Source organism: Rousettus aegyptiacus, unplaced genomic scaffold (genome assembly GCF_014176215.1).
Source record: "Rousettus aegyptiacus isolate mRouAeg1 unplaced genomic scaffold, mRouAeg1.p scaffold_m13_p_4, whole genome shotgun sequence".
Lineage (NCBI taxonomy): Eukaryota > Metazoa > Chordata > Mammalia > Chiroptera > Pteropodidae > Rousettus > Rousettus aegyptiacus.
The window spans coordinates 115,840,254-115,867,374 of record NW_023416307.1 but is presented as its reverse complement, the minus strand read 5'-3'; the positions used below and the strand labels follow the sequence as shown (position 1 = coordinate 115,867,374).

Here is a 27,121-nt window from a genome sequence, read left to right as displayed (position 1 = left end):
AAATGGGTAGTATTTGCACATCCTCCTGTATACTTTAAATCACCCCTACATTACTTTTAATACTTAATACAATGTAAATACTATGTAAATAGTTATGCTGTATTGTTTAGAGAATGACAAGAAAAAAAGTCTGTACATAGTACGCATCAGCAACAATGTAACTTTCCTTGAATATTCTATCTGAGGTTGGTTGAATCTGTGGATACAGAATCTGTGAATACTAAGGGCTGAATGTACTAACATCTGAGATTGAAGTGGGACATTACTGCCAACCATACAAAAATAAAAAGGATTTTAAAAGAGTACTATGAACAACTGTACACCAACAAATTGCATAACCTAGATGAAATAGGCAAATTCCTAACATAAAACCTACCAAGACTGAATCATGAAAAGTAAAAAATCTGAATAAACCTATAACCAGTAAGGAGATTGAATCAGTAATCAAAACCTAACAAGGAAAGGCCCTCGACCTTTGCTGGTGAATTCTGCCAAACACTTGGAGAGGAATCAATGCCAATCCTAAAACTTTTCAGAGAGTTAAGGAGGAGTGAGCACTTCCTGGCTCACTTATGCGTCTAGCACTGCCCTGGTGTTGGGGCCTGACAAGGACATTATAGGAAAAGAAAAGTAACAGACTAATATTCTTTATAACCATTGATGCAAAAATCTTCAACAAAATACTAAATGACTGAGGTGTTCACGAGGGATGTTTCTTCATGTAGTGTCCTTGTTAGGTTTTGATATCAGGGTTTCTCTGGTCTTGTGGGGTGATTTGGGAAATAACTCTTCTTTTTTTGTTTTTTGAAGAAATTGTGTAGGATTTATGTTATTTCTTCCTTAGATGGTTAGAGGAAATCACCAGCAAAGACATCTGGGCCTTTATGGGCAAGCTTTACTTTTTCTAGATGTTGTTTATACTTTGTGTTAATGCTTAGAGTAGTCAAATTTACAGAGACAGAAATCAGAATGGTGGTTGCCAGAGGCTAGGGTGGGGGGTAAATGGAGAGTTATTGTTTAATGGGTACAGAGTTTCAGTTTTGCAAAATGAAAAAAGTTCTGGAGATGGATGGTGGCGATATTTGCAAAACACTGTAAATGTATCTAATGCCACTGAACTGAACATTTAAAAATGATTAAAACAGTAAATTTAAAGTTATGTGTATTTTACTGTAATTAAAAAAATGTGTATCATACATTGTTGAACCTATAGCATATGAAATGTAATGTATTTGTCAATAACAGCATAAAGGTAGGTGGGAACAAAGCAGTATTAGGCTAAAGAAGTGACTCCAGATGGTAACTTGAATCCACGGGAATAAACAACAAGATTCTGAAATGATATATAAAAAGCTACAAATATATTCTTTCTCTTCTTTCTTTTCTGGATTTCAGGAGACATATAGTTAGATAAAGTAACTATATCAAGGTAATATTTGATTTATAATATTTACAGGTGTGATATGTATAATATCACAATAAAGGATAAAAGAAATAGGAGTAACATTTTTATAGCTCACTGGAATTAAGTCGGTATAAAGCTGATTCTGTTAATTTAAGGCATACATAAGCCTTAGAGTAATCAGTAGGGAAAAAAACTATAAGAAATTTCACAAAGAAATAAAAATGCTACATTAGAAAATATTAGCTTAATGAAAAAGAGTAGTAAAAGAGAAAAACAGGAACAAAAGACATGAGACAAATCCAGACAAAGACATCACAAGCAAAGAACATTAAAGACCAATAACTCATATGAATATGGGCACAAAAATCTCAACAAAATACTAGAAGCATGATTCTAGCAACATATAAAAAGTAGTATATACCATGACCACATGAGATTTATCTCAGGAATGCAAGGATGGTTCAATGACCAAAAATCAATCGAATAAAAAAACCCCCACATGATTATTGAAAGAGGGAGAAAGCATTTGGCAAAACCAATATCTTTTCATGATAAACAAACAAACAAACAAACAAACAAAACCACTCAACAAACCAGGAATAGAAAGGACATTCTTTAACCTGATAAAGGACATCTATGAGAACCCAAAGTTAACAATATACTTAATGGTGAAAGACTAGATACTTCCCCTCTAATGTCAGGAACAAGACAAGAATGTTTATTCTTGCCGCTTCTACTCAACATTAAATTGGAGGTTCTGGCCAGGGAAATTAGGCAGGAAAAGAAGTAAAAAGCATCCAGATTGGAAAGTAAAATTAATTCCATTTGTAGATGACATGATCTTATATATAGAAAATTCCAAGGTCACACATACAAAAGGCAATTAAACTCAATAAAAAAGTTCAGCCAGGTTGCAGGATACAAGGTCAATATTTTTTAAATGAAATTTACTTCTATGCATTTAATCCCAAATTAATATAATTAGAATAGCATCAAACAGAATAAAACACTTAGAAATAAATTTAACAAAAAGTGTATGAAAAACTTATACTCTGAAAACAACAAAACATTATTTGAAGAAATTTAAGATCTCCCATTTTCATGGTCAGAAGACTTAATACTGTTAAGACAGCAATATTCCCCAAATTGATCTTCAGACTAAACACAATCCCTGTAAGAATTCCAGCTGGCTTCTTTGACAAGCAAATTCTAAAATTTATATAGAATTGCAAGAGCCCCAGAACAGCCAAAAGAATCTCAAAAAAAAGAATAACAAAGTTGGAGGACTCATCTATCCCAATTTTAAATCTTACTAAGCAACAGTAAACAAGATAGCATGGTACCTGGATGAGGACAGACATAGATTAATGGAATAGAACTGGGTGTCCAAAAATAAACCCGTGTGTCTTCAACTTTTTGACAAGGTGATAGAACAGTCTTTTCAACATATGGTGATAAGACAAAAGGACATCCATATCCATAAGAATAAAGTTTTACCTTTACTTCATTCTATATATATATACATGAATAATGTAACATACATCAAAGACCTAAATATGAGGACTAATACTGTAAAACTCTTAGAAAAAAACTCAGGAGTAAAACTATGTGACCTTGGATTTGGCAATGGACACCAAAAACACAAGAAGCAAAAGAAAAGTAAATTGGACTTCATCAGAATAAAAAAGCTGTTTGTTTCAAAGAACACTATCAAAATAAAAAGACACTCTCCCATTCCCACAGAATGGGAGAAAATATTTGCAAATCATATATTTAATAAGAGATTTGTATCTAAGATATATATAGAACTCCTAAAAACCCAATAATTAAAAAATAAATAACAATTAAAAATGGACAAAGAATTTGAGTACACCTATCTCCAAAGAAAATATACACATGATAAATAGTACATGACAAGATATTCAACATCATTAGTCACCAGAAAACTGCAAATCAAAACCACAATGAATACTGCTTCAGACCTCCTAGGATGGCTATAATCAAAAAGTCAGATAATAATAAGTGTTGGTGAGGATGTGAAGGAATCAGAACCCTCTTATGCTTCCAGTAAGAATGTAAAAGGGTGCAGCTGCTTTGGAAACCAGTCTGGAAGTTCCTCAAACATTTAAATGTAGAATTACCATATGACCCAGCAATTCCACTCCCCGTTATGCACCCGAGAACTGAATCCACACAAAAGCTTATACCAATACTATTCATAATAGGCAAAAGGTGGAAAACCAAATGTCCATTAACTGAGGAATAGATAAGCATAATGTGGTACAGTATTCCCCTTTATCTGTGGGGGATATGTTCCAAACCCCCTAGTGGATGCTTGAAATCATGGACAGTACAAAATCCTATGAATGCTTTTTTATATATATATATATATATACATACCTAAAGTTTATTTTATAAATAAGCCACAGTTCAGAGATTAGCAACGATAAGTAATAAAATAGAACAATTATAGCATTCTATAATAAAAGTTATATGAATGTGGTCTCACTCTCTCACAAAATATGTTATTTACTAAATGTTAAACATTAATATGCTGGACAAAGGGATGATTCATATCCTGGGCAGGAGAGACCAGAATGGTGCGAGTTTTCATCATGCTACTCAGAATGGCGTGCAATTTAAAACCTATGAATTGTTTATTTATGGAATTTTTCATTTAATATTTTTGTACCACAGTTGATTATGGGTAACTGAAACCACAGAAAGTGAAACTGTAAGTAAGGAGGGAGGACTACTGTATATCAATATAATGGAATATTGTTCAGCCATAAAAAGGAATGAAAAACTGATATATGCTACTACACGGATGAACTTTGAAAACATTATGCTAAGTGAAAATAGTCAAAAAATACATATATTTTGTATAATTCTATTAAATGAAATGTCTAGCATAGATAAATCTATAAGACAAAAACTAGATCGGTGGTTCCTTAGGCCTGGAGGGAAAAGAGAATAGAGCGCCAATGAAGTAAAAGTACAAAGTTTCTTTTTAAGAGACAAAAATATTTAAAATAAACTGTGGTTATAGTTGCATATATTTGCAAATATGCTAAAAACTACTGAATTATATACTTTAAATGAGTAAATTGCATGGTATATGAATTATATCTCATTAAAGCTATTAGAAATATAAGATCCTTATTGAATTGAATTCAATCCTGATTGAATTGAATTGATTAAATCACAAAACAGAAAATTTTTTTCTTTTCCTATAAAGGATATTAGTGTAATAATTAGTGAAATTTACATAAGATCTATAGACTTAGACAATATTATTGTATCGATGTTAATTTTCTGAGTTTGATAACTGTATTGTAGTTGTGTAAGAAAATATTCTTGCTTTTAGGAAATATGTCGAAGAATTTAGGGGTAAAAAGACGTTGTGTCTGCAACTTTCTCAAAAATTGATAAAAAAGTAATTATACATATGGAGAAAGAGAATGATAAAGGAAAAATGGTAGAATAGTAACACTGGAGAATATAGGTGAGGAATATCAAGAACTCTTTGTATTATGTTTACAACATTTCTATTAGTCTGAAATTATATCAAAATAAAAAATTAAAATAACACTTGGATATAATTAATTATTAAATTGGTAGAGAAGCAACTGTATTTCTAGGAATTTAAAGCTTCATTGTTGTTAGTTATTATTACAAAAGAAAAAAGAAAAAAACCGTCCAGAAACATAAATATCCAGAAAGTACAACTAGTCAAAAAAGTGTTTGTTCAGGTACTTCTACCACTCTGAAGATTTTCATAATGCAGATGTGACGTAATGCAATTAATTCACTGGGAAAGAATCTGTATAACATGAACTATGATTGTTCATTACAATCAAGAATTAGCTCTGGGAGACCAGGAAAAGAGCAATGGCCTTAAAAGCATAGGAATGATCAGGGGTAACTGTTACTACTAGGGGCTGGCTCTGTTTCTGAGCTCAGGTAACTGTTAAGCAAAAAATAAAGGCTACAAAACTGTAAATAGTATAACCCTGTCTTGCTAGAAATAAAAAGCTATGATATGGACGTTATGGATGTATGAATATACACAGCAAACTACATTCATATGTATAAGAGAATGAAAGGCAGTATAGAACAGTGCTTAAGAGAATGAACTCTGGAATCAGACTTTCTGCACTAAAGGCGAATCGTTCAGTCACTTGTGAACAGCGAGATTTTGGGCAACTCATTTAACCTGTCTGTGCATACAGAGTCCTCTGTAAAATGAGATACCAGTACCAACTTAATTGGATTGTCGGAGATTTAAATGACTTAATACATGTAAAGTGCTTAGAACCCTGTGTTGCACTTTTTAAGTGCTACTACTACTACTACTACTACTTATGAATGATAAAACAAAATCTAGAATCACTGAGTGCTAAGATTATACTAATATTTAAAAAATTTGTATGTTCTAAATGTTCTACAACAACCATGTCTTATTAGCTTTTTATTTAGATAAGGAAAGACAAATAATTTTTTAAATTAGTATAGAATTGCTTGTGTTACATAAACATGCCTTACTGTTTACTTTCAAATCTGGGTACATATATAATGAATCTCTCAAAAAGAAAAATATTTCAGTATAACAACAGCAACTTCAAGCAGAAAAGTCAGGTGAGTCAAACTAAAATTCATTCAAAAAAAAATTCTACAGTGTCCTAATCAAAATCCTAGCCGGCATTTTTACAGAAATTAAGAAGTTAATCCTAAAATTTACATGGTAATACAAATGATATCCAAAATAATCTTGAAAAAGAAGGGCAAAGATGAGGATTCATGCTTTTTAATTTCAAAGCTTCTATGAAGCTTACTTACAAAGCTACAATAATCAAGCAGTGTAGCACAGACATAAACACAGACACATAAATCAATGGAATATAATTAAGAGTCTAGAAATAAACCCATACATCACAGTCAATTGATTTTCAACAGGGTTCCAAGACAATTCAATAGGAAAAGAATAGCCTTTTCAACAAATGGTGCTAGGACAACTGAATACTCACATGCAAAAGGATAAAACTGGAGCCCTTCTCACAAAATACAAAAAATTAACTAAAAATGGATTATGGACCTAATTGTAAAAGCTTAAATGATAAAAGTCTTAAAAGAAAACATAGGAATAAATCTTTGTAATCTTAGGTTCAGCAAAGCCTTCTTAGATATGACACCAAAAGCACAAAAAACAAAAACAAAATAGATATCTTAGACTTCAGCAAAATTAAAACCTTTTGTGCTGCAAATAATGCCATTATGAAATGAAAAAACCACAGAATAGAAATTTTTGCAAATCATGTATATGATAAAGGACTTCTACCAGAATATATGAAAAACTCTTACAACTTAATAATAAAAAGATAAATAGTAATTTTAAATGTGTAAAAGATCAGAATAGATGTCTCAAAAATACATATATAAAATGGCCAATAAGCACGTGAAAGATGTTCTACATTCATTATCTATTAGGGAAAAGTAAATCAAAACTATAATGAGAAATCATTCCCTACCCACTAGGATAACTATAATGAAAATGATGACAATAACAAGTGTTGGCAAGGATGTGGAGAAATTAGAACCCTCACATGTTACTGGTGAGAAGGTAGAAGTGTGCAGCCACTTTGAAAAATAGTCTGGCCATTTGTCAAAATGTTAAACACAGACTTTTCATATAATTCAGCAATTTCCACAACTAGATAGATACCCAAGAAAAATGAAAACATATGTCCCCACAAAAACTTGGACATGAATGTTCATAACAGCATTATTCATAATAGCCAAAAAAAAGAAACAATCTACATGTTCATCAGCTAATAAAGCGATAAACAAAATGTGATACAGCCATACAACAGACTATTACTTGGCCATAGAAAGGGATGACATATGTGATACATGCTACAACGTGGATGAATCTTGAAAACATTATGCTAAGTGAAAGAAGATAACAGAAAAAGACCACATATTTTGTATGATTCCATTTCAATGAAATATCCAAAATAGGCAAATCTATAGACAGAAATATTAGTGGCTGCTTAGGGATGGAGGGATTTGGGGATAATGGGAAGGCATTGCCAATGGGTATAGGGTTTCTTTTGGGGTAATTAAATGGTCTAACATTTAATGTAGTGATGGTGGTACAACTCTGAACATACTAAAAACCACTGAATTGTACATTTTAAATAGGTAAAATGTATAGTATGTTAAGGCTGTTTAAAAAAATTCTATTGCACAAACAGCTGACGCAGCTAATGGGATACTCACCTCTCTCTCCAATTCGTCTTCTTCTTCCAAAAGATCATACACCTGCTCTAAAAGCTGAATCCCCAGACCTTGGATTACATCAGCTCTTAAGACTTCAACTATTCTTCTGATCTTTTCAGAACCTGGCACAATAACTAAAAAGCAATAACAAAGACAGGGGAAAATAAATACTTTCACCACTGTAACAAGAAGAATGCAATGTTTTAAAAAACAAAATCTTGTCATGTTAAGATTCTTTTCACTTTAACAAGAGTTTAGTTTAATGATGTGATGTATTTTTAATGACTAAAAATGTATATAGATATTGCAGGTATGATTCCAGACTACTGGATTAGATAAGTAACACAAATTTTTTTATTTCCCAGCACATATAAAAGCTATGTTTACACTATACTTTATTCCATTAAGTGTGCAATAGTATTATGTTTAAAAATAACAATGTATACACCTCAATTAAAATATCCTTTACTACTAAAAAATGTTAACCATCATCTTGTGCCACACAGACTTGCTCAATGCAAAATTGCCGCAAAGCTTTAATCTATAAAAATTACATACAACTTTTCAGGAACACACTGTTACATAAAATAAGATACACCTTATACAGATATCCAAGCGAAATAATAAAAAGACAAAAAAATTTGCAAGCATTATCTCCTTGGTTTGACACTTTTCTCCAATAAACATATACTTTCCAGTTTGCTGTAAAAGAATAAACTGATTACCTAAAGGTAGCTCTTTAAACTGGAGCTCCTCTGCCTCTTCCACAACTTTCCCATGAAGTATTAGCGTGTCCCGATACTTCCGATGAAGTTTAAATTCTGGCACTGGATCTGGCACTGGGAGATCTTCACAGCTCTCTTTAGAGTCCAGTTTTAGGGTCTGAGTCATCAATTGTACCAAGTCACTCATTTCATTTGTATGACCTTTTCTGGAAAAAAAAAAATCCCACTTGTTATTTAATTGGCTTCATGAGAATTTTTCATTAAAAATTATATGCAAAATGGTCTTAGGAGCTTCTGCTTCCACATGGCCAAGTATGCACCTACAGACAGGCCCTTCCACACATAACAAGTATAAACTCTGGACAAAACACAAAAATCAACTATGTAAAGGCAAAGATTCTGGAGGGGAGTCAACACCTTTTAGCCAGGCGGGCCACAGACAGTTAAAGTACAACAGAAAACCAACAGTCTTTCTGGCTTACAGAACCAAAGGACACAGTTTGAGATAACCACTGCCACTAGAAAGTGAGAGAGGAATCTCGGAAAAAAGAGAGCCAGAAAGAGGAAGCCCCAGATTCTGTGTATAAATTATAAATTCTGCTCAACTCTTTCTAAGTAACTTAATTACATTCAAGAGCAAAGCTCAAGGATATTTAAAGAAATAGAAAAATACAAGCCCCTAATAGGAGAAAACTGACAATGTCTGGAATCCACTCAAAAATACCAAACATTAGAAGAAGCAGGAAAATAGCACACGTGTGATGAGGAAAAAGCAGGTAAAAGAAACAGACTCAAAAGTGACACAAGTGACAGAACTAGAGGCAAGGACATTAAAGCTATTATAAATAATAGTTATAAATATGTCCCATATGTCCAAAGTAGAGAAAAGCATTAAATATTAAAGAGAGGCATGGAAGACAATAAAAAGATCCAAATTGAACTCCTAAAAATAAAAAGTTCAACTTGTTAAATACATGGGATGGGATTAACACATTAGACACTACAGAAGAAAAAAATCAGTGAATTCAAAGATATAGCAACAGATTCTATGAAAAATGAAACAGGAAAAAAATGCCTAAAAAGATGAACATCATCAATGAGTTGTGGGACACCTTTAAACAATTAATATACATGTAATCAGAATCCTCAAGGAGACAGGAGGGGGCCCAAAAAATATCTGAAGAAATAAAGGCCAAAAAATTTTCCAAATCTGATGAAAACTTTTAACCCACAGACCTTCATAAGAATTCTAAATGAAAATTAGATGTCTTCATTAGGAAAGATATTTTTAGTTCTAGCATATACCAAAAACCATTTATAATGTTATTCATGACAATACTACGGATCTGAATACTACTATAAGTATACATTTAGGATTAATTCAAACAAAACTAGTATATGAAGGGAGACAGAAAAACAAGAACTTACCCTTCTCTGGAATCTCCATCTGATTTATCTGTTGAACTTGTAGAAGAACTTAACTCTTCCTCTGAGAAACAATGGGTGAGTTTCTTTTCCTGTTAATGTTTGGAAAAACAAAATTCCACATAACACAACCAGAATGCAATACATGAAAATAGTCTTAGATGCTATGTCTAGATACAATGTGCACCTATGTCTAATTTAACAGGAGAAACTAATGGATATAAAAATTGAAGTTACTTTACCCGATGATGTCCCAGTTCACCCATGAAGTTCACAAGTGAAGCCTGAGGAACATGAAGGTGAAGTTTTACAAGGCCCTGGAAAGTCTCAAATATGAAGAAATTTCCTTTCCAGAGGAGAGGAAACATTTCTGGTATTCCAGCTCCTAAGCAGAAAGCTGGTACCATAGGGAATATTAGCATTTTAAAATAGATAGAATGCCACCTAAATAAAAGCAACCTCAGTTTGCTCATATGTGAGACACTGTTAAAATGCTTTAAGGATTATTTGATATAATTAAATGCGAACCTTACAATTTGGGGAAATAGAGAGAATTGTCTTAATTAGTGAAAGAAACAAATCTTCATTTATTTCAAGGGCAGGAAGTTTCCATTTAAAAAATAATAATATACTCTTAAAAATAAGGTCAGAAACTGGAATACATGGTTGGAAACCTTGCAATGAACTATTTAGCCACCAGATGAGAAGGTAAGGTACTTTGTCACAAACAGGAAATTGAGTATGTGAGACTAAAATCTGGCCAGGTAGGTGGGTATATAGGTAATACAGCAGAATAAGCAAAGTGTTGCCTAGTGGAAGCCCTTCGGAAGTCTTGTTTTAAAGACTACCTAAGAAAGATATTTAACTAGGCTACCAATTGTTTACAGGAGTGCCTGAAAAATTTATTCCCTTAAGTAAACATAACCCTTTTAATTATTATTGATCAGTTCTTTTCCTTATCAAGAGTAAAAAAGTATAACTGAAGCCAGCACTGTCCCAGAAGTAAATGGAGCTAGCATTTATGAGGTTTACTGTATTAGACTTGCTAAATGTAGATATGTCCACCTTTTCCCTTAGAACCAAGTAATGTACCTGAGCAAAGCTTTGGTCAGAAGACAACCATCGGGCAGGGGTGGGCTGGCTTTCTTCTTGTGGCTTCCCTTGCCCCGTTGCACTCAGAGAAGCTTTCCTCACTGAAGGGCCTGAAAAAGGGACCACCCCCACCTGTTGTCTGTGGGCTGGCCTCAACAGAAGACGACTTTGCATCGTGTATGGAAGATACCCCAGTAAGGGCCAGCCTAAAAGTAACTCAGGCAGCATGTTAATTATCACTCTAGTATCTGACAGTTCAGTTCAAAGCTCACCTCTAGGTCTACCAGCTCTGTGACCTTGAGCAAGATATTTAATCCCTCCGAGCCTCAGTTTCCTCAGCTGCAAAAAAGGAATAATGTTGCCTACCTTTGATAGTTACTGTAAATATGAAATGAGATAATGCCCTTAAAATGCTTACCATAATGTATGACATATAGTTAGTATTCAATAAATGGAAACTGCTAGTACTGTCTTTAGATAATAGTAATAGGAATGATGACAGTCCTCAGCCCCGGGCAGCACTATTCTCCTCGCTTCCTCTCTATTCCTGATAAGATAGCACTTCTTTGACCAGCAAACTCTGAACATGGAAACAAATTAAATATTCAATTTCCTGTCTGAAATATCCCAGGAGTTACTGTCACTCGAAGCCCTCTTGCTCTTTTTAATATCTTCTTCCACTGATAATACAAGTTCCGGGTCCAACAGCCTATGCTGATTTGTTTCTAAAAGCTTGACTAAGAAATTTCAAAATTTCTTCCAAATCAGTTTCCCAGATGTATTACTGATGCTTCAAAATTCTTAACACCTCAAAATCAGAAACAATACTTATGTCCATAAGTCACAGCAATACTCTCCAGTAGATGAAGGAAATAGAACAACTTTACCTGAGAGGAATATCTCTTCCTGTGACTGCTTTAGTCGCCTCCTCTCTCTTGCTGACAATGGTCTATCCTTTTAAAGAAAGCCAGAGTTATTTCCATTTCTACTCACTATTCTTATAATATGTATGATGCATGATAAATCACCCAGCACTAGGAAAAGGCTTTGCACATTTTAAAGCAGTGTCCATTTGAGATCAGTCTGTGACAGGGTTATAGCTACTAGCAAGGACTAATCACAGCCCTCATTTCTGAAAGTACTATACTCATTTTTGGAAGAGCAATTAAAGAATTTTGCACTTCTTCCATTCAGAACCTACTTGGTCTTCTTAGTTAACCACAAGTGACCATCTCTGGAACTATAAAATCTGTCCATTTCAATCAACGCTTCTGCTGAGAATCACAAATCTATCCCTTCCAGTGTTTGACAAAAAGCAGGGCTGAGATGTTTTAACACAGAAAAATATATGTAGGATTTTATAACCAAAAAAGCTTTATAAGGTTTTAAAAAAATCCAACATATACCCCCACAAACCTTTGATGATGACATCTCACTGCTCCTCGAACTATTCACAGACCCAGTGACCACTCTACTTTGGTTTTCAGTTTCCTTTTGGGTTGCTGTGACATCCGCTTTTCCAACAGTAGAAAGAGAAGGCAAAAGTTGAGGAGGAGCCTCTTGGAACTTAAATAATTTAAAAAGAGAGGGAGATTATCAGTTTCCTATGATAATAACCCACCTCCAAAGTTCCCCCGTCAGTAAGTCTCCTATGTATTTGTCAGTGATTTGCTCTCAAAAACTTTAAAACATTGGATTTTAGGGGAAAAAAATTCTGCCAAAAGTCACTAACCAGTTAAGAAGCTTATAAGAGGGTGCCTATGAAAGTTACTTCAAGAAATGAGGTGTAATGTCTCATTAAAGAAAAAAAGAAATGATGTGTCAACATGATTTTATGCAGAAGGGAAAAATTTTTCTTCAATATAACAGGAAGGATCAAAGTTTACCCTTGTTAGCCTGTTCCTTTAACTCTCAAGATGATCCCTATCTTTGCTGGGGAAGATAAAATCCTTACCCTGCTTCCAACTTACTGATACTTGAAAACTAATATTTAGCATCTTGCCATCATCGCCCTTCTCCACATATTCCTTGCATTTCTTATGTGCCCTTTCTGGCAACTGTTAACCATTCTAAATAGAAATTGAGCTTCCTAAAGTCTGTTTTAAAGCAAAAGCACAACAACTATTCCAAAGAGATCTCAGCCAACCTGTCTCTTTTCCTCACTGTGTTCAGTCTGTTCTCTTTTCTTCTGCCGTCGCTGTCGAGACAGGGAAGGTTCAGACCCAGAGCTCTGTGGCTGTAAACCTGGGTGGATTCTGTCCTCTTTCTCTGTAATACATTCACCAGCAACTTGATCCTTAAACAAACAAACAAACAAAAACAACAACAATGAAATAGCCTTTTGAATTTCCAAATGGCCAAAACCTCCATACCTACTTTTAAAATTATAAATGAAAATGAGAAGGAGTTGTCTTTCTCAAAATAAATGCTTATTTGCAGTGTTAACAGGAAAAGACAAAATATTAATATGTTTGTATTAACATTTATTCTGGCTTTATTCAAATTAAAAAGATAATTACTTTGATCGAATTACTCATACTGTTATTAACCTGAAACTACTGATATTTGATTTAGATTTTTTTTATCTTTTCATAACTTTTACTAGGTTTCCTATTCCAGAAAACTTTTCTTAGTTTTAAATGAAATCAATTTAATATGCATGTATTTATTTCCCGAGTAAACATCAGTAATTTGGATGCACCATGAAAAATGCTCTTTAAAGCATCATGAAAAGAACACTGAATCTGGAGTTAGATGGGAGTCATATGTGAGAATCTTAATCTTCCTGAACCTCAGTTTCTTCATTTATGAATGGATATAATGCCTCATACACATTTGTATAACTATTAGGGGAGTAGTGAAGACGGTGCACTAATACTAAAGTACTTAGGACTATGTCTAGCACACATTAGATGCTCGAAAAAATTAGAGCTATTACTAGCAGTAGTAATGATAAAATAAATTACCTTTTAAGTTATAAAGATCACCAAGGACTTAGTATTTTATTGGGATAGCTGGTTTTAGAAACAAATTCATACCAAACGTTAAAATAAAATATTCTTACATTTTAAAACAATTTTTAACTATTAAAATATCCAAATTTTCAAGTAGATGGACACACTAGTAATTGAATATGATTTAATAAACAATTTTTATCAAGAGCCCACTATGTGATAATTTTAGAAAGAAAAACAAACAATGATATTATTTAATACAAGGCGAAATTGCTTCTAAGAGCCATTATCATCTAACATTCAGATCCTTTGACAAAGACAAAACAAGGATGCCTGTAGGTAAAATAACTTAAAAATTAGTCTTTAAAAGTATACCTAATATTATATATAAAATATAGTTAATGATTAAATTTTACAATATTATTACATAATATGCAAGCTGAACAAAAAGACCAAGATAATAAACAACGATACAATTCTGAAGAGTGAAGTAAAGGTTTCTCTGCTGGTAGAAAGTATAAACTGTTTAAAATAAAGCTTATACAAGTACAAGAGTGACAGAACAAATGACTTAGGGAATTTCTCCATAAAATTCAATTGGTCCTAAAAAAAGTTCTTCCACTTTTAAATATAATAACGACACACAAAAAAGGAAATGCTGGACATAAAATTCTATGAAACAAAAAAATCTGCTCTAAAAGCATGATATAAGAAATAAATTTGATCAGGAACAAGACAAGGATGTTCACTCTCAACACTTCTATTCAACACTGTACTAGAGATTCTAGTCACAGCAATTAGGCAAGAAAAAGAAATAAAGCAATCCACATTGGAAGGTAGAAGTTATACTACCTCTATTCACAGATGACATGATCTTATATCCAGAAAATCCTAAGGGGTCCACTATAAAAAAAAATTATTAGAACCAATAAATGAGTTCAGCAAGGGTATTAGGATACAAGATCAATATACAAAAATCAACTTTATTTCTATACATAAGCAATGAACACTATGAAAATGAAATTAAGAAAACAATTCCATTCATAACAGTATCAAAAGGAAAAAATACTTAGAAATAAATTTAACAAAAGAAGTTCAAGGCTTATACACTAAACACAACAAAACATCATTATAAGAAATTAAACACCTAAATAAATTGAAAGATGTCCTATGTTCACGGGTTGCAAGATGTATATTATAATAGCAATATCCTGTCAAATCCTAGCCTTTTTTTTTTATATCAATTGACAAGCTGATCTTAAAATTCATATGGAAACACAAAGGACCCAAAATAGCCAAAACAACGTTGAAAAATAATAAGTTGGAAGACTCAAACTTCCCAATTCCAAAACTTGCTACAATAATTAAGACAATATGTTACTGACATAAGGATAAACCCTTAAATCAGTAGGAGAAAACTGAGAGTCTAGAAATAAACATTATATGTATGATCTAATGATTTTCACCAAGAATGATAATTCAAAGGAGAAAGAATAATCTTCTAACAAATGGTGCTGGGATAACTGGATATTAGCATACAAAATAATGAAGTTGCACCCCTTCTTCAGACCACACACAAAAATTAACTCAAAATGAATCACAGACCTGCAGAACTAAAACTATAAACAGAGGACAACCCAGGAATAACTTTTCATGACACCGAAAGCACAAGCAACAAAAGAAAAAAATGGATTTCGTCCAAACTAAAAACTTGTGCTTCAAAGAACACCATGAATAAAGTAAAAAGGCAACCCATAGAATGAGACAATATTTTCAAATCTTATATCTGCTAAGGGACTAACAGCTAGAGTAAAGAACTCTTAAATCTCAACAATACAAAGATAAACCAACCTAAAATGGACAAAGAATCTGAATAGATATTTCTCCAAAGCAGGTACACTAATGGCCAACAAGCATATGAAAAAATGCTCAACATCTTTAGTCATTAGGGAGATACAAATCAAAACCACAATAAGATACCACTTCACATCTACTAGGATAGCTAGAATCAAAAAAAAAAAAAAAAAAAAAACAGAATGAAGGAAAAAGAAAAATAACAAGTGTAAAGATGTAGAGAAATTACAACTCGTATATTGATGGTAGGAAGTAAAATGATGTACTCGCTTTGGAAAACAGTTTTGCAATTCCTTGAAAAGTTAAACATGGAGTTACCATATGACCAAACAATTCCACTTCCAGGTATATACCCAAGAGAACTGAAAACATGTCCAGACAAAAATCTGTACAAGAATGTTCATAGTAGCATTATCCATAGTAGGCAAAAAGTGAAAACCCAAATGTTTATCAACTGATCAATAGATAAATAAAATATGGTATATACATACATACGGTAGAATTTATTTGGCAATAAAAAGGAATGAAATACTGGTACATGTTACAACATATATAAACATTAAAAAACATTACACTAAGTAAGAAAAGCCAGACACAAAAGGCCATATATTATATGATTCTATTTATATAAAATGCTCAGAATAAGCATATCCATATAGACAACAGGTGCTGGCTGCTGAGGGCAAGGAGAAAGAGAGAATGACTATCATTGTGTATAGGTTTATTTTTGAAGTGTTGTAAATGTTCTGGAATTAGACAGTAGCTATGATTGCAGAAATTTACGAATATACTAAAAACCACTGAATCTGTACTTGAAATTTTTTTAATGAAAAATATAGAAGAAGTAAAATTGAACTTAATTTGACAGTCAAGTAGAACAAGCAGCACACATATAATTTTATCTATAAGTACTAAGGATTCCTGTGTCTAAAGAAAGCTTAGAATAAATTTTGGTTTCACTCCAATGACTTTAAATGACAAGAGCATTACACTTGTAGTTTTCCATAAAAACAAAAACTTCATTAAAGACATTTGACTGTAAATGTATAAAACAGTTTTAATGTTTATATAAATGATGCTAAATAAAACATGTAATATATCCAATTCGAATATATATAGATCATAAAAATAGTCACTATATCTTGTTAAATATATTTTTAAAATATTTTACACATAAAAACATAATCACACGCTCTGGCTTTCACTCTAATGCTCAGTTATCACCATGCTTCATTTAATTTAGACTTCTTTCCAAGTTCAAGTAGAGATAATTATTAAATGTGCTCAGAATAGTCTCTCAGTATCAAAATTCTTTTGTTCCTTTCCTTTTTTCCTCGTCTTCTTTCTTTTTGGTTCCAATATATAAAACATTTTTTTATTCCTGAACTTAAGAAATCAGATAAATCCACTAACTTTTCAAAAGCAAGAAGGATTGTGATATTATCTAAATGTTGGAACCATCCATCAATTGGAAAACTAAGGAAGAGTCATGTAGAAATAGGAAAAAAACATACAAATAGCATGCTTCCACCAAATACTCTATTCCAGGGCACAGAAGGGATCTAAGAATTCCTTGGGTCTCATCCTTTGGTTTCTATTATTTTTAAATGTACACATAACAGTTGATTTTCCTAAAACAACTAGAGCACAATAACACAACCCACACCTTTGTAACTGCACTTAACGGCCTTCCCTCTGAAACCAACAACTCATGCATATCACTTACCTGGTCCTTAGACTCTTGGTCATTTAGAGGTTGTAGAGGCTTTACTGGGTCATTTCTTTCCACAGTGACATCGTCAGGGGACCATATAGGAATCAGGTTTTCGGGTTGAGTGCTGGACTTAGTGTTATCCTGCAGCCTCTCCTTAGCTTGAGAAATACTGCATTTACCTTCTAGCTCATTAGAGGCATCTGTGTGTGTTGGCTCACTTTCTTGAACTAAGCCATCACTCAAGTCCCTTTCTGCAGGTAAGATATCAATATTCACTCTACTGATTGTGGCTAATGACTCTGTGGCACCGCTCATGTCTGGTTTGCAGGTATGGACTTTCAGACGTGCAGGTGTCTTCAAAGGACCAATGTCTATGTGTTTCTCCTGGGATAAACCTTTGTCTTCACCCTGAGTGAAAACATGCTTCCAAGTTATAACAGCACTCCTTACGCCATATAAAAAATTTAACTCAAAATGGAATAGGTTTCTCAGAAAGTTAAAACACAAAATTACCATGTGACCCAGAAATCTCACTCCCACCCCAAAGGGCAGAAAGTAGGGACTCAAACAAGTATTTGTGCACCAATGTTTATAGCAGCATTATTACAAGAGCCAAAAGGTAGAAACAACCCAAATGTCTATTAGCAGATGAACAGATAAACAAAATGAGGTATACATACAGTGGAATATTATAAAGCCATAGAAAGAAATGAAATTCTGGCATATGGATAGACTTTGAAAACATGCTAAGTGAAACAAGTCAGATACAAAAGGATAAATATTGTATGGTTCCACTTACATAAAATATCTAGAATAGGTAAATTCATAGAGGCAGAAAGTAAATTAGAGGTTACCAAGGCTTGGGAGTAGGAAAAATGGGGAGTTATTGCTTAATAAGTACAGTGTTTGCCTGGAATGATGAAAGAGTTTTGGAAGATAGTGCTGATGGTTGCACAACACTGTAAATCTAATTAAGGTCACTAAATTGAACACTTAAAAATGATTGAAGTGGCAAATTGTATGGTACATATGTTTTTCCACACGCACAAAAAATTTTAAATGGATCAACAACCTAAATATAAGAGCTAAAATTATAAAACTCTTAAAAGAAAGCACAGGCATACATCTTCATTATCTTGGATTTGGCAAGCAATTCTTAGATATGACACCAAACACGAGCAACAAAAGAAAAAAAATTATAAACTGGGCTTTGTCAAAATCAAAAACTTTTGTGCATAAAAAGGCATCAAGAAAATGAAAAAATAACCTATAGAATGGGAGGAAATGTTTGTAAATCAAAAGCATATTTTTAAAAAGCCTATAATATCCAGAAGATAGAAAGAACTCTTAGAACTTAATGACCAAAAACAATTAAAAACGGGCAAAGGACACTTTAGTAGACATTTCTCCAAAGAAGGCAACAAATGGCCAATGAGCTTATGAAAAGATGCTCTTTGACAATAGTCATTAGAGAATTGCAAATAAAAGCTATGAGATACCACTTCACATTCATTAAGATGGCTAGAATCAGAAAAACAGAGAGTTGGCAAGGTTGTGAAGAAACTGGAACTCTTGTGGATTGCTGGCAGAAATATAAAATAGTGTAACTGCTATGGAAAATAGCATGGTAGTTACTTAAAAAGTTAAAGATTACCATATGACCCAGAAATTCTATTCCTAGGTATATACTCAAACGAACTGAAAAAAGGTACTCAAACAAATACTTGTACACAAATGATTACAGCAAGAGCCAAAAGGTGAAAACAAGTCAATGTCCACCAGTGAATACCTTGGGATATTATTCATATGTAGAAATAAATGAAAAATTGATACATGCTATGTGGATGAAACTCATAAACATTATGCTAAGTAAAAGAAGGCAAGACACAAAAGCTCACATATTGTATGACTCCATTTATAGGAAATATCTAGAATAGGTAAATCCACAGAGACGGAAAACACATTGGTGGTTCCCAGGCACTGGGTGGGAATGAGGATAACTACTTAATGAGTATGGGGGGTTTCCTTTTGGGGTGATGTGAAAATGTTTTAAAACCAAATAGAAGTGATGGTTGCACAACACTGTGAATGTACTGAATGCAATTAATTGTTCACTTTAAAATGGTTAACTTTATGTTATATAAATTTTACCTCAATAAAAATAGTTCTTAGAACAAAGTTATTACAGCACTGACTTCATGAACAGTTTGGATAAAGTAGGCTAAATGAATCACTTTTATCGGTATTCTTTCTTTACAATACATGATTAATCACACAACAGAATCTCTAGCAAAGTCTAATCATTTCATTTACAGTAACTTATTAAGATAACCTATTATTTTAATACAGTTTCTAAAACACATACCCTTTAAAAAGAAACATACCATTACATGTGTCTTGGAACCCTCAGAAGAGAGTGGTTGGGAAGCAACTACTTCATGATTTGATTCAGCCTTTTCAGAAACCACAGAAGGAACAGGCTTGGATTTAGAGTCACCATTTTTAATATTATTTTTGGAGGTTTTTCTTTATGAAAAGAAGAAAAGATGAAAAAGGCATTAATATAAGGAAGAGTAAAGGTTTTTATATATATGAATAAAAGTATATATGTGTTACAGTCCCTTATAAAACTACTCCATTTATAGAAAACAGACTTCTAAAAACCAAGAAACAAGAATACTTGACCAGTACTCTTCAAGAACAATCAAGGTCATGAAAAACAAAGAAAATGAAAACTGTCACAGACCCAAGTTCACTAAGGAGACATGAGGACTAAATGTAATATAATCTCCTGGATTGGATCCTAGAACAAAAAAGGTATATTAGTGGAAACATTGGGGAAAGCTGAATAAAGTCTGGAGTTTAGTCGACAGTAAGGTAGTGATGTCAGGCTCTTAGTACTAACAAATGTCCCATGACAACGTAAGATGATAATGGTAGGAAGAACTGGGTGCCGAACATGCAGAGAGTCTCTGTACTATCTCTGCAACTTTTCTGTAAATACAAAATAATTCCAAAAAAAAAAAATCTCTGAGAAATTGCCTCATGTACAGAAGTACCAGGATAATTTTTATCTTCAAGTTTCATATGTTTCTAACACCACAACTGCTCTGCCAAGTTTGAGAGTAAAAATGATTGGTATACTCAGCCTTGACATGCAGAATTAATGTATATAGAAATAATATCCCTAACTATTTTAGTGTGAAGTTTCTACAACTGGACTAAACCTCTGGAAAATTCAAGGGAAGCATGAAGACCAGCACTGCCAATGGAAGGCTAAAGGTCTACTTGGTGGGAAATTGTAGACAACATAAACGAGAAGATGATCCTTCATTATCCTCTGCGGCCATTCTATTACTGTCTCCCAAATTTAACATGTCACAAAGCAGAGATCATGAAGGTCTTTTCTAGAGCTAAGTCTTAGATCCTGGAACAATTGTTTAATGAAGGCAGGACCTACAAGTCAAAGAAAGGAATTCTTTTTCTCTTGTGAAGTTATGAGTGAAGAGGTAACCTTATGAGCTTTCAGAAATTTGAGCACCATATTTTAGATGTGATATCACCTTACATACTAATAATGTAATAAGTTTTTTAGATAATGTCTCATTTTAACATGGTTTCTAAAACACATCATTTTAAAAGAATCATACTAATATGTCTTAGAACCCTCTGTGGAATGTCAAAGTGATTCTCTAAATGGTTCTCTAGATTTCTGATTTGAAAAATTAAGCAAATCTCAATACATGCTCTAATCATGCAATTTTACTTTTGGTTTAAAAGAAGCTCACCATAAATTCTTGCACATTAAAATGATAGAAGCCACCCTCTTTTATTCCCTCTATACAGCCCAGCTATTTGCAAGGGAATTATCTTACGCCTTGGTGGCCTCCAAAAACAAGGAGATCTGGCGCTTTATGTAAGGCTGCCTCAGGATGCTCCTCACAGAGGGTCTTTCTTCAGGCCTTTTACTCAACATTGTTCTTATCAGTTCAGCCAGCTCTGGGCTATAATCTTTTGGCATTGGTGGCAGCTACAAAGAAATAATACAGCAATTATGACTAGTTGAAGGCAGAGGTTTTCTAATATTTATTTCAAGCCACTATCCGCATAAGCAGAAAATAACCAATGTATTACTCTGCAAGAAGTGTACTGGTGTCCTGGTTATAATAGCAAGTTGTAAAATTGTAAAAGTATATCCTTCAAACCAGCTGTGCCACTTAAGGACTTCAGAAATAAGGGTATGAGTTCCTAAAGATTTATGTATCAGAATATTCACTGCAGTATCATTCTTGTGGTAGTAAAAAACTGGAAACAACTTAAATGTCCATCCATAGAGGACTTGTGGAATAGACTATGGTACATCCTTCTAATAAAATATCAGGCAGCCTCTTAAAAAATAAAGACTTAACAGGTACCAAGCTGGAAAGATGTCCCTCATATATTAAGTCAAAAAAGTGAGTTGTGTACCACTATGTTCAGCCTGATTCTGTTTCAGCTACTTTTTAAAAATATCTGCATGTATATGTGCATATGTACACCTAAAGTTATATCTATTTATGATGTGAAAAAGCCAAAAAGGCCATGCATCAAATTATTTGCAATGGTTATCTCCAGGGGATGAAAATGGAAGAGAGAGGGGAATTTTACTTCTTTCTTCTTTAATTCTTTTAGTAGAATTATGGACAAATTTTACTTTATGTTTTTCAATATTTCTTAAAATAAAAAATTAAATGAGTCTTGGTATAATAGAATAGGTGATTTATATCCTTAAACTTAATGGTGTGTAGATGCTTAACATTGCAGAGGGCAACTAGTCTCATGGAACTAACATACAAAGTTGGTCACTGTGGCGTTTATATCATATACAATGCCTTCTGCAATCCTTAACTGGTTTCTAGTGATTGTGATGATTATCAAAAGAGCAACAAGTGCAAACAGAGTAGACTCATTTTAAATGCGGCTCATTTAATCATAAGCTGCTTAGAAGAAACTACCAATAGTCTCTGAGGGCGCCTGCACGTCCTGGGGTTTTCAAAAAGCCAATTCCTCAGAACCATTAAGCCACTTTTATAAATATTAAGAAATGATCAATTCCTTTTCCTCTAATTCAACCTTTCCCACAGAAAGGACCCACCATTCTTAACTATCCACCCAACACCAATGATTACTCACTTTTGCTAGTAGCTACTTACAAAGTGCATTTAATTAACGTTACTCCAAATTATTAAAAATAACTAGTTCCAGAATATTCTTTACCTTTCCTTCAATAATCCGATAAACTAAAGAATTCATGTCTTTTGCATTGAAAGCATGCTTCAGGGTAGCCATTTCATAAACACAGCATCCTAGAGCCCAAACATCAGACTAGAAAAGAAAAATAGTAAATGGTTATATGTCAGAATGCCTTATTTATATTTTTTCTGTTAAAAAAAAGACATTTTCCTTAAACCAATTCACAGAGGATTCTTTGATTTAACTACCCTAATGGGCTTTGAAATTATGAATACTGTCCTATAGATAGTATGAGCTGGCGCACATAGCCCAACCCTACCTTATAGTTGTAGGGTTTGTTTGAGAACAATTCAGGGCTCATGTAGTAGGGTGTGCCAATGAGGGTGCTAGCCATATCACAGTGGTTCTCTAACACTCGAGCAATTCCTAGGTCACCCACTTTGATGATGTTTGTTCTTGTCAGGAAGACATTTTGAGTTTTCAGATCTCGGTGAAGGATGTGTTTTTCATGTAAATACTGAAAAGAGAAATAAAATTTTATTAAATATAAATATATTTATCTACTTATTTATTCCTGACTTCTTACATATCATCAATAATTACATGAGTTGAAGAGTTACCTACATATTAAAACACTATTGTTTTATATTCTCTAAATAAAAAGTCTAATTTGAAATTTTCCAAAGTAAAATAAATTAAGTTTCATGCATTAATTTGTCCAGTGTCATTCACAATTGTTCCCTGGTACTTTGACCATTATACTGTTTATCATTATATGCATTCAGTTAAAAAAAAACATGCTTACAAACTGCCACTGAAGGTAGGAAAGCAATTTATACAAGGTCAGATGAACATTCTTCTTGAACTCATAAAATCTTCAGCTTAACGTTTTCAAATATAATAAAATCACTTTTATTTAGAGAGAGTATCTCAGAATTTAAACTACAAGGTCAATTAATTCTGGACAAATGTGTCCAGCTGGAGTGGTATTTCAATAAAAGTCTCACTTTTGAATTATGTGTATATTAAAACACAAACATGTTCTGCATTTCCATGCAGAGCCACAGGGTTAAAGCCTAAATCCCCATAGTTTATGCATATTCATTAGCCCAGCCACCTTGGGCTAATGACATAGCTGACTAGCTGATAACAAACATGGTCGTTCTTTTCTCTTTGTCAACTCAGGGCCCTTAAAATGGAATTTCCTATAAATAATAAACAAATAGAGGCATTGGCTTCCCCTCCAATTAGACGTGAAATCCATGTCTACTTCAATATGGGTATCACCCATTCAGAAACATTCCAGTGCTAGAACATGAGCAACTAGGTCCACTTCATAAATGGATTTTCAAAAAAATATATTTTTTGCATGTACGTACTTGGGGAAATTTTTTCCTAAAATATGCCTGTCATCCCCCCTGTTCCCTTGGAGCAAGTGGGATACTGTGAGTCTGAATAGTACCTGCAGAGCCATAGCAATCTGAACAAACCACTCCACCACTTGACTCTCAGGCAGAAGCTGCCCTTTCTGCTCCTTGAGCTTTCGGTACAGATCGCCTCCTTCACAGAAGCCCATGACAATGTATAGTCGACCGTCCCCTCCCTCCCACGACTCCTTGTAGGTGACAATATTGGGGTGCTTCAGCCGAGATAATAGCTGGGCTTCCTGTTCAGCAGCTCGCCGCTCTCGGCTGGAGGCATTTCGGAGGTTCAGTTTTTTGATGACGTACTACAGAAGAAAATACATGTTTTTACAATACACAAATAAAACACAGTTTTATAGGTTCGAAAGTAGTTAAGGATTCTCCCGAATGTCCTCAAAATCAATATTCTGCAGCCTGTCTAATAACCTAGTCAAAGCACAAAATTGGGAAAAACATTTGCTATCATTAATGGTACTTTTTACATGTTAACCTTATAGCAGGATAGGGGGTCACAAAAAATTTCTGCAGAATGGGTCCACGGGTTGCATTAGATACTCAAAGGAATCCATAGCCCAACAGTTAAAATATCACTGACCCTCAACACACAAAATTATTCCCACTTAAAAAAAAAAAAGAATATTCTCTAACACCTAACACACTGTCCTTGGTCAACTAAAAAGCACAGAATTCATTATTTGACAACATATACATGTGTGTTTTGTAAAATGTAAATTACTAAGGGGTTATTATTACAGCTAGAACCCCAACCTTGAGTCAAAAAATTCAGTGACCCTCCTTTCCCCCTTTGACTATGGAATAAATCTCTTATGCCTGACCTTTTGTTCCAGGCAGAGCGACCAACACCTGAGACAAAGCAGAACAGGTGAGAAGGCTTTATACTTAGGGGCATATCTCCTCTAAGTTTGTCTGAGGCAGTCCTGTTGTCTTGGTGTAATTATTAGTGATGCCTCCTTTCAGTTTCAAAATTGTCCCAGTTTGTACAATATGGTCACCCTACTTATAAACCATATTAATAATTGGCTTGTTATCCTGAGGGCAATGAGATAAAGTGCTTTAAGCAAAGGAGTGGCAACATTAGATATAAATTTTAGGACGATCAATGAAACTGCAATGACAGGGATGGATTGGAGAAAAGCAAGTCATGTGGCAGGGAAGACCAGTGGGAGGTCAACAGTTTGACAATAGTTTACCTAGAGATAACAGTGTCCCAGATTAAGGAAGTACCAATGTAGATGGAGAAGAGGCCTGTTGGCTCAGTGGACAAATGAATGGGGGTGAAGGAGAGAGGGGAGTCATGAATGACTTCCAGGTGTCTAGCTTGGGCAACTGGCTGGTTGGTGGTGCAACTCACTGAAATGGAGATAATAAGAGAAGGTCTGGCAGGGAGGTGATGAGTTTTAAGTGAGTCCAGTAGTCTCCAGGTCGGATGTATGGGGCCCATTGTTCAAGGAGTAGTAATATTTGCCAGGTGCTGTAGAAGAACTATAGGGTGTTTTTTCGGGGTGCATATTATGGGACGGCATGGCCTAGTCTTGGTGGTCTGGGACATTTGCCCTGAGGAAGTGCCATCAGAGATGAATACCCTTTCAGACCATCCCGGGACCTAACCTTGGTTGGTGGTGCTTCGGCGAACCCCTGCGTGCCCCTCACCCCCATGACGGGCCCAAAATCCGCCGACCTGCCTGCCGTCCCGCCGGTGCCTCACGAGCGTCACCTCCCCGTAGCTGCCCCTGCCCACGACCCGCAGGTAGCAGTAGGCGGCCAGGGGCATGTTCCCGGCGCGGGCCCACAGTCGGGATGCGGCGGCGGCGGCGGCGGAGGGCAGAGGAGGAGGCCACAACAGGACGCCCGGTGCATGTCCGAGAGGCTGCGGTGCCTGTGGCTGCGGAGGCAGCCTGACCCGGGCCAGAGCGCTAACGGGCCCACGGCGACGCCGCTGCCATAGCGATCCCCGCCAGCGCAGCCGCGCGCATGCTCCGGCGGCCCGGGAGAATCCACAGAGCTGAGGTACCAGACGGCTAGAGTTGTCCCGCCGTCTCCGGAGGACCCGCCATAGAGCCGAGGTGCCAGGCAGCCAGAGCGACTCCTTTGTGCCCTGAGGCCGCCCTCCGCCTCAGCAACTCCGCCGGGAACTTCCGGGTTTCCGGCAAAAAATGAGGTCTAGGAAGCTTCGGCATATTGGGCATTTACATTAAGCGCTTTGCAAGCGTTATTCATTCCTTCTGCAAATATTTATGGGCCGCACACCATATGCCTGACCAACAAAGTCCCTGCCCTCACGGAGCTCAAATTCTAATGGAAGCAGCGGTGGTGGTGACAGACTAAATTCTTAGAAGTAACATTTGTTTTTTCCCATTGTCACATGTTCAGCAATCCAGCTTATTTTTTATTCACTTCAGAGTAAATTAGATATATCAGTACACCTCATTTCTAAACACTTCAGCTTATGTATTGAGAAGTGCAAGAGACTCTCATAGTGCAAGGACCTCCATCTTTTCCCCACCCCTACCCCACACTAAATGACTTGACCAAATTCTGGCATAGGTTCTTACAGCTTAAGGCAGTGTCCCTAGGAGGACCCTGGCCACCCTTAAAAGACCTGCACATGAAAGCCCAGAGCTGCCAAAAGAATTTGTAGTTTGTACCAGCTAACACCTCCCTTTCCTAGAGCATTTGCAAAGCTTGCAATTGTAACGTTTGTGTCCCTTTAAGAGGGTAGATATTTATTTAGTTTCTACAACCCAAGAGTGTCTTTCTCAAGAACCTGAAATTCGTCCCTTGGAAATGTAAGATTTCTTCTGCCCACACCCAAGAACCAAATTTGCCCAGTTGGGGGCAATATTGCCCCTGTTGAGAATGCATAATATAGAGCATTACCATTACTCCGAGAAGTTAATTCATGCCCCTTCCCCCTTCCCAGTTAATCCCCAGCCTCCTCCCATAGTGCATGGGATCATTTAATCTTCACATCAACTCTGTGAGGCTGGTACTATTAT

At 34.8% G+C, this 27,121-nt stretch overlaps 1 protein-coding gene across 5 annotated transcripts in view; it reads right to left on the bottom strand.

The window, feature by feature from the left end:
* Positions 1 to 26,061, bottom strand: part of NEK4 (NIMA related kinase 4) — a 32,736-nt gene extending 6,675 nt beyond the window's left edge. The window contains exons 1-15 of one of the 5 annotated variants that reach the window (XM_016121860.2): positions 25,804 to 26,061; positions 24,143 to 24,409; positions 23,000 to 23,197; positions 22,705 to 22,812; positions 21,324 to 21,478; positions 19,833 to 19,974; positions 17,461 to 17,856; positions 13,073 to 13,222; positions 12,343 to 12,492; positions 11,814 to 11,880; positions 10,927 to 11,036; positions 10,077 to 10,118; positions 9,838 to 9,926; positions 8,410 to 8,615; positions 7,685 to 7,818 (exon numbers count right to left, since the gene is read on the bottom strand). In XM_016121860.2, coding sequence (XP_015977346.2) covers positions 7,685 to 7,818; positions 8,410 to 8,615; positions 9,838 to 9,926; positions 10,077 to 10,118; positions 10,927 to 11,036; positions 11,814 to 11,880; positions 12,343 to 12,492; positions 13,073 to 13,222; positions 17,461 to 17,856; positions 19,833 to 19,974; positions 21,324 to 21,478; positions 22,705 to 22,812; positions 23,000 to 23,197; positions 24,143 to 24,409; positions 25,804 to 25,896 — 2,307 coding nt within the window. In that variant the 5' untranslated portion in view covers positions 25,897 to 26,061. Of the gene's footprint in view, positions 1 to 7,684; positions 7,819 to 8,409; positions 8,616 to 9,833; positions 9,927 to 10,076; positions 10,119 to 10,926; positions 11,037 to 11,813; positions 11,881 to 12,342; positions 12,493 to 13,072; positions 13,223 to 17,460; positions 17,857 to 19,832; positions 19,975 to 21,323; positions 21,479 to 22,704; positions 22,813 to 22,999; positions 23,198 to 24,142; positions 24,410 to 25,733 lie in introns of those variants that run through there. The other 4 variants (XM_016121862.2, XM_036219248.1, XM_016121861.2 and 1 more) reach the window with 4 other exon arrangements.
* Positions 26,062 to 27,121: the final 1,060 nt, after the last annotated feature.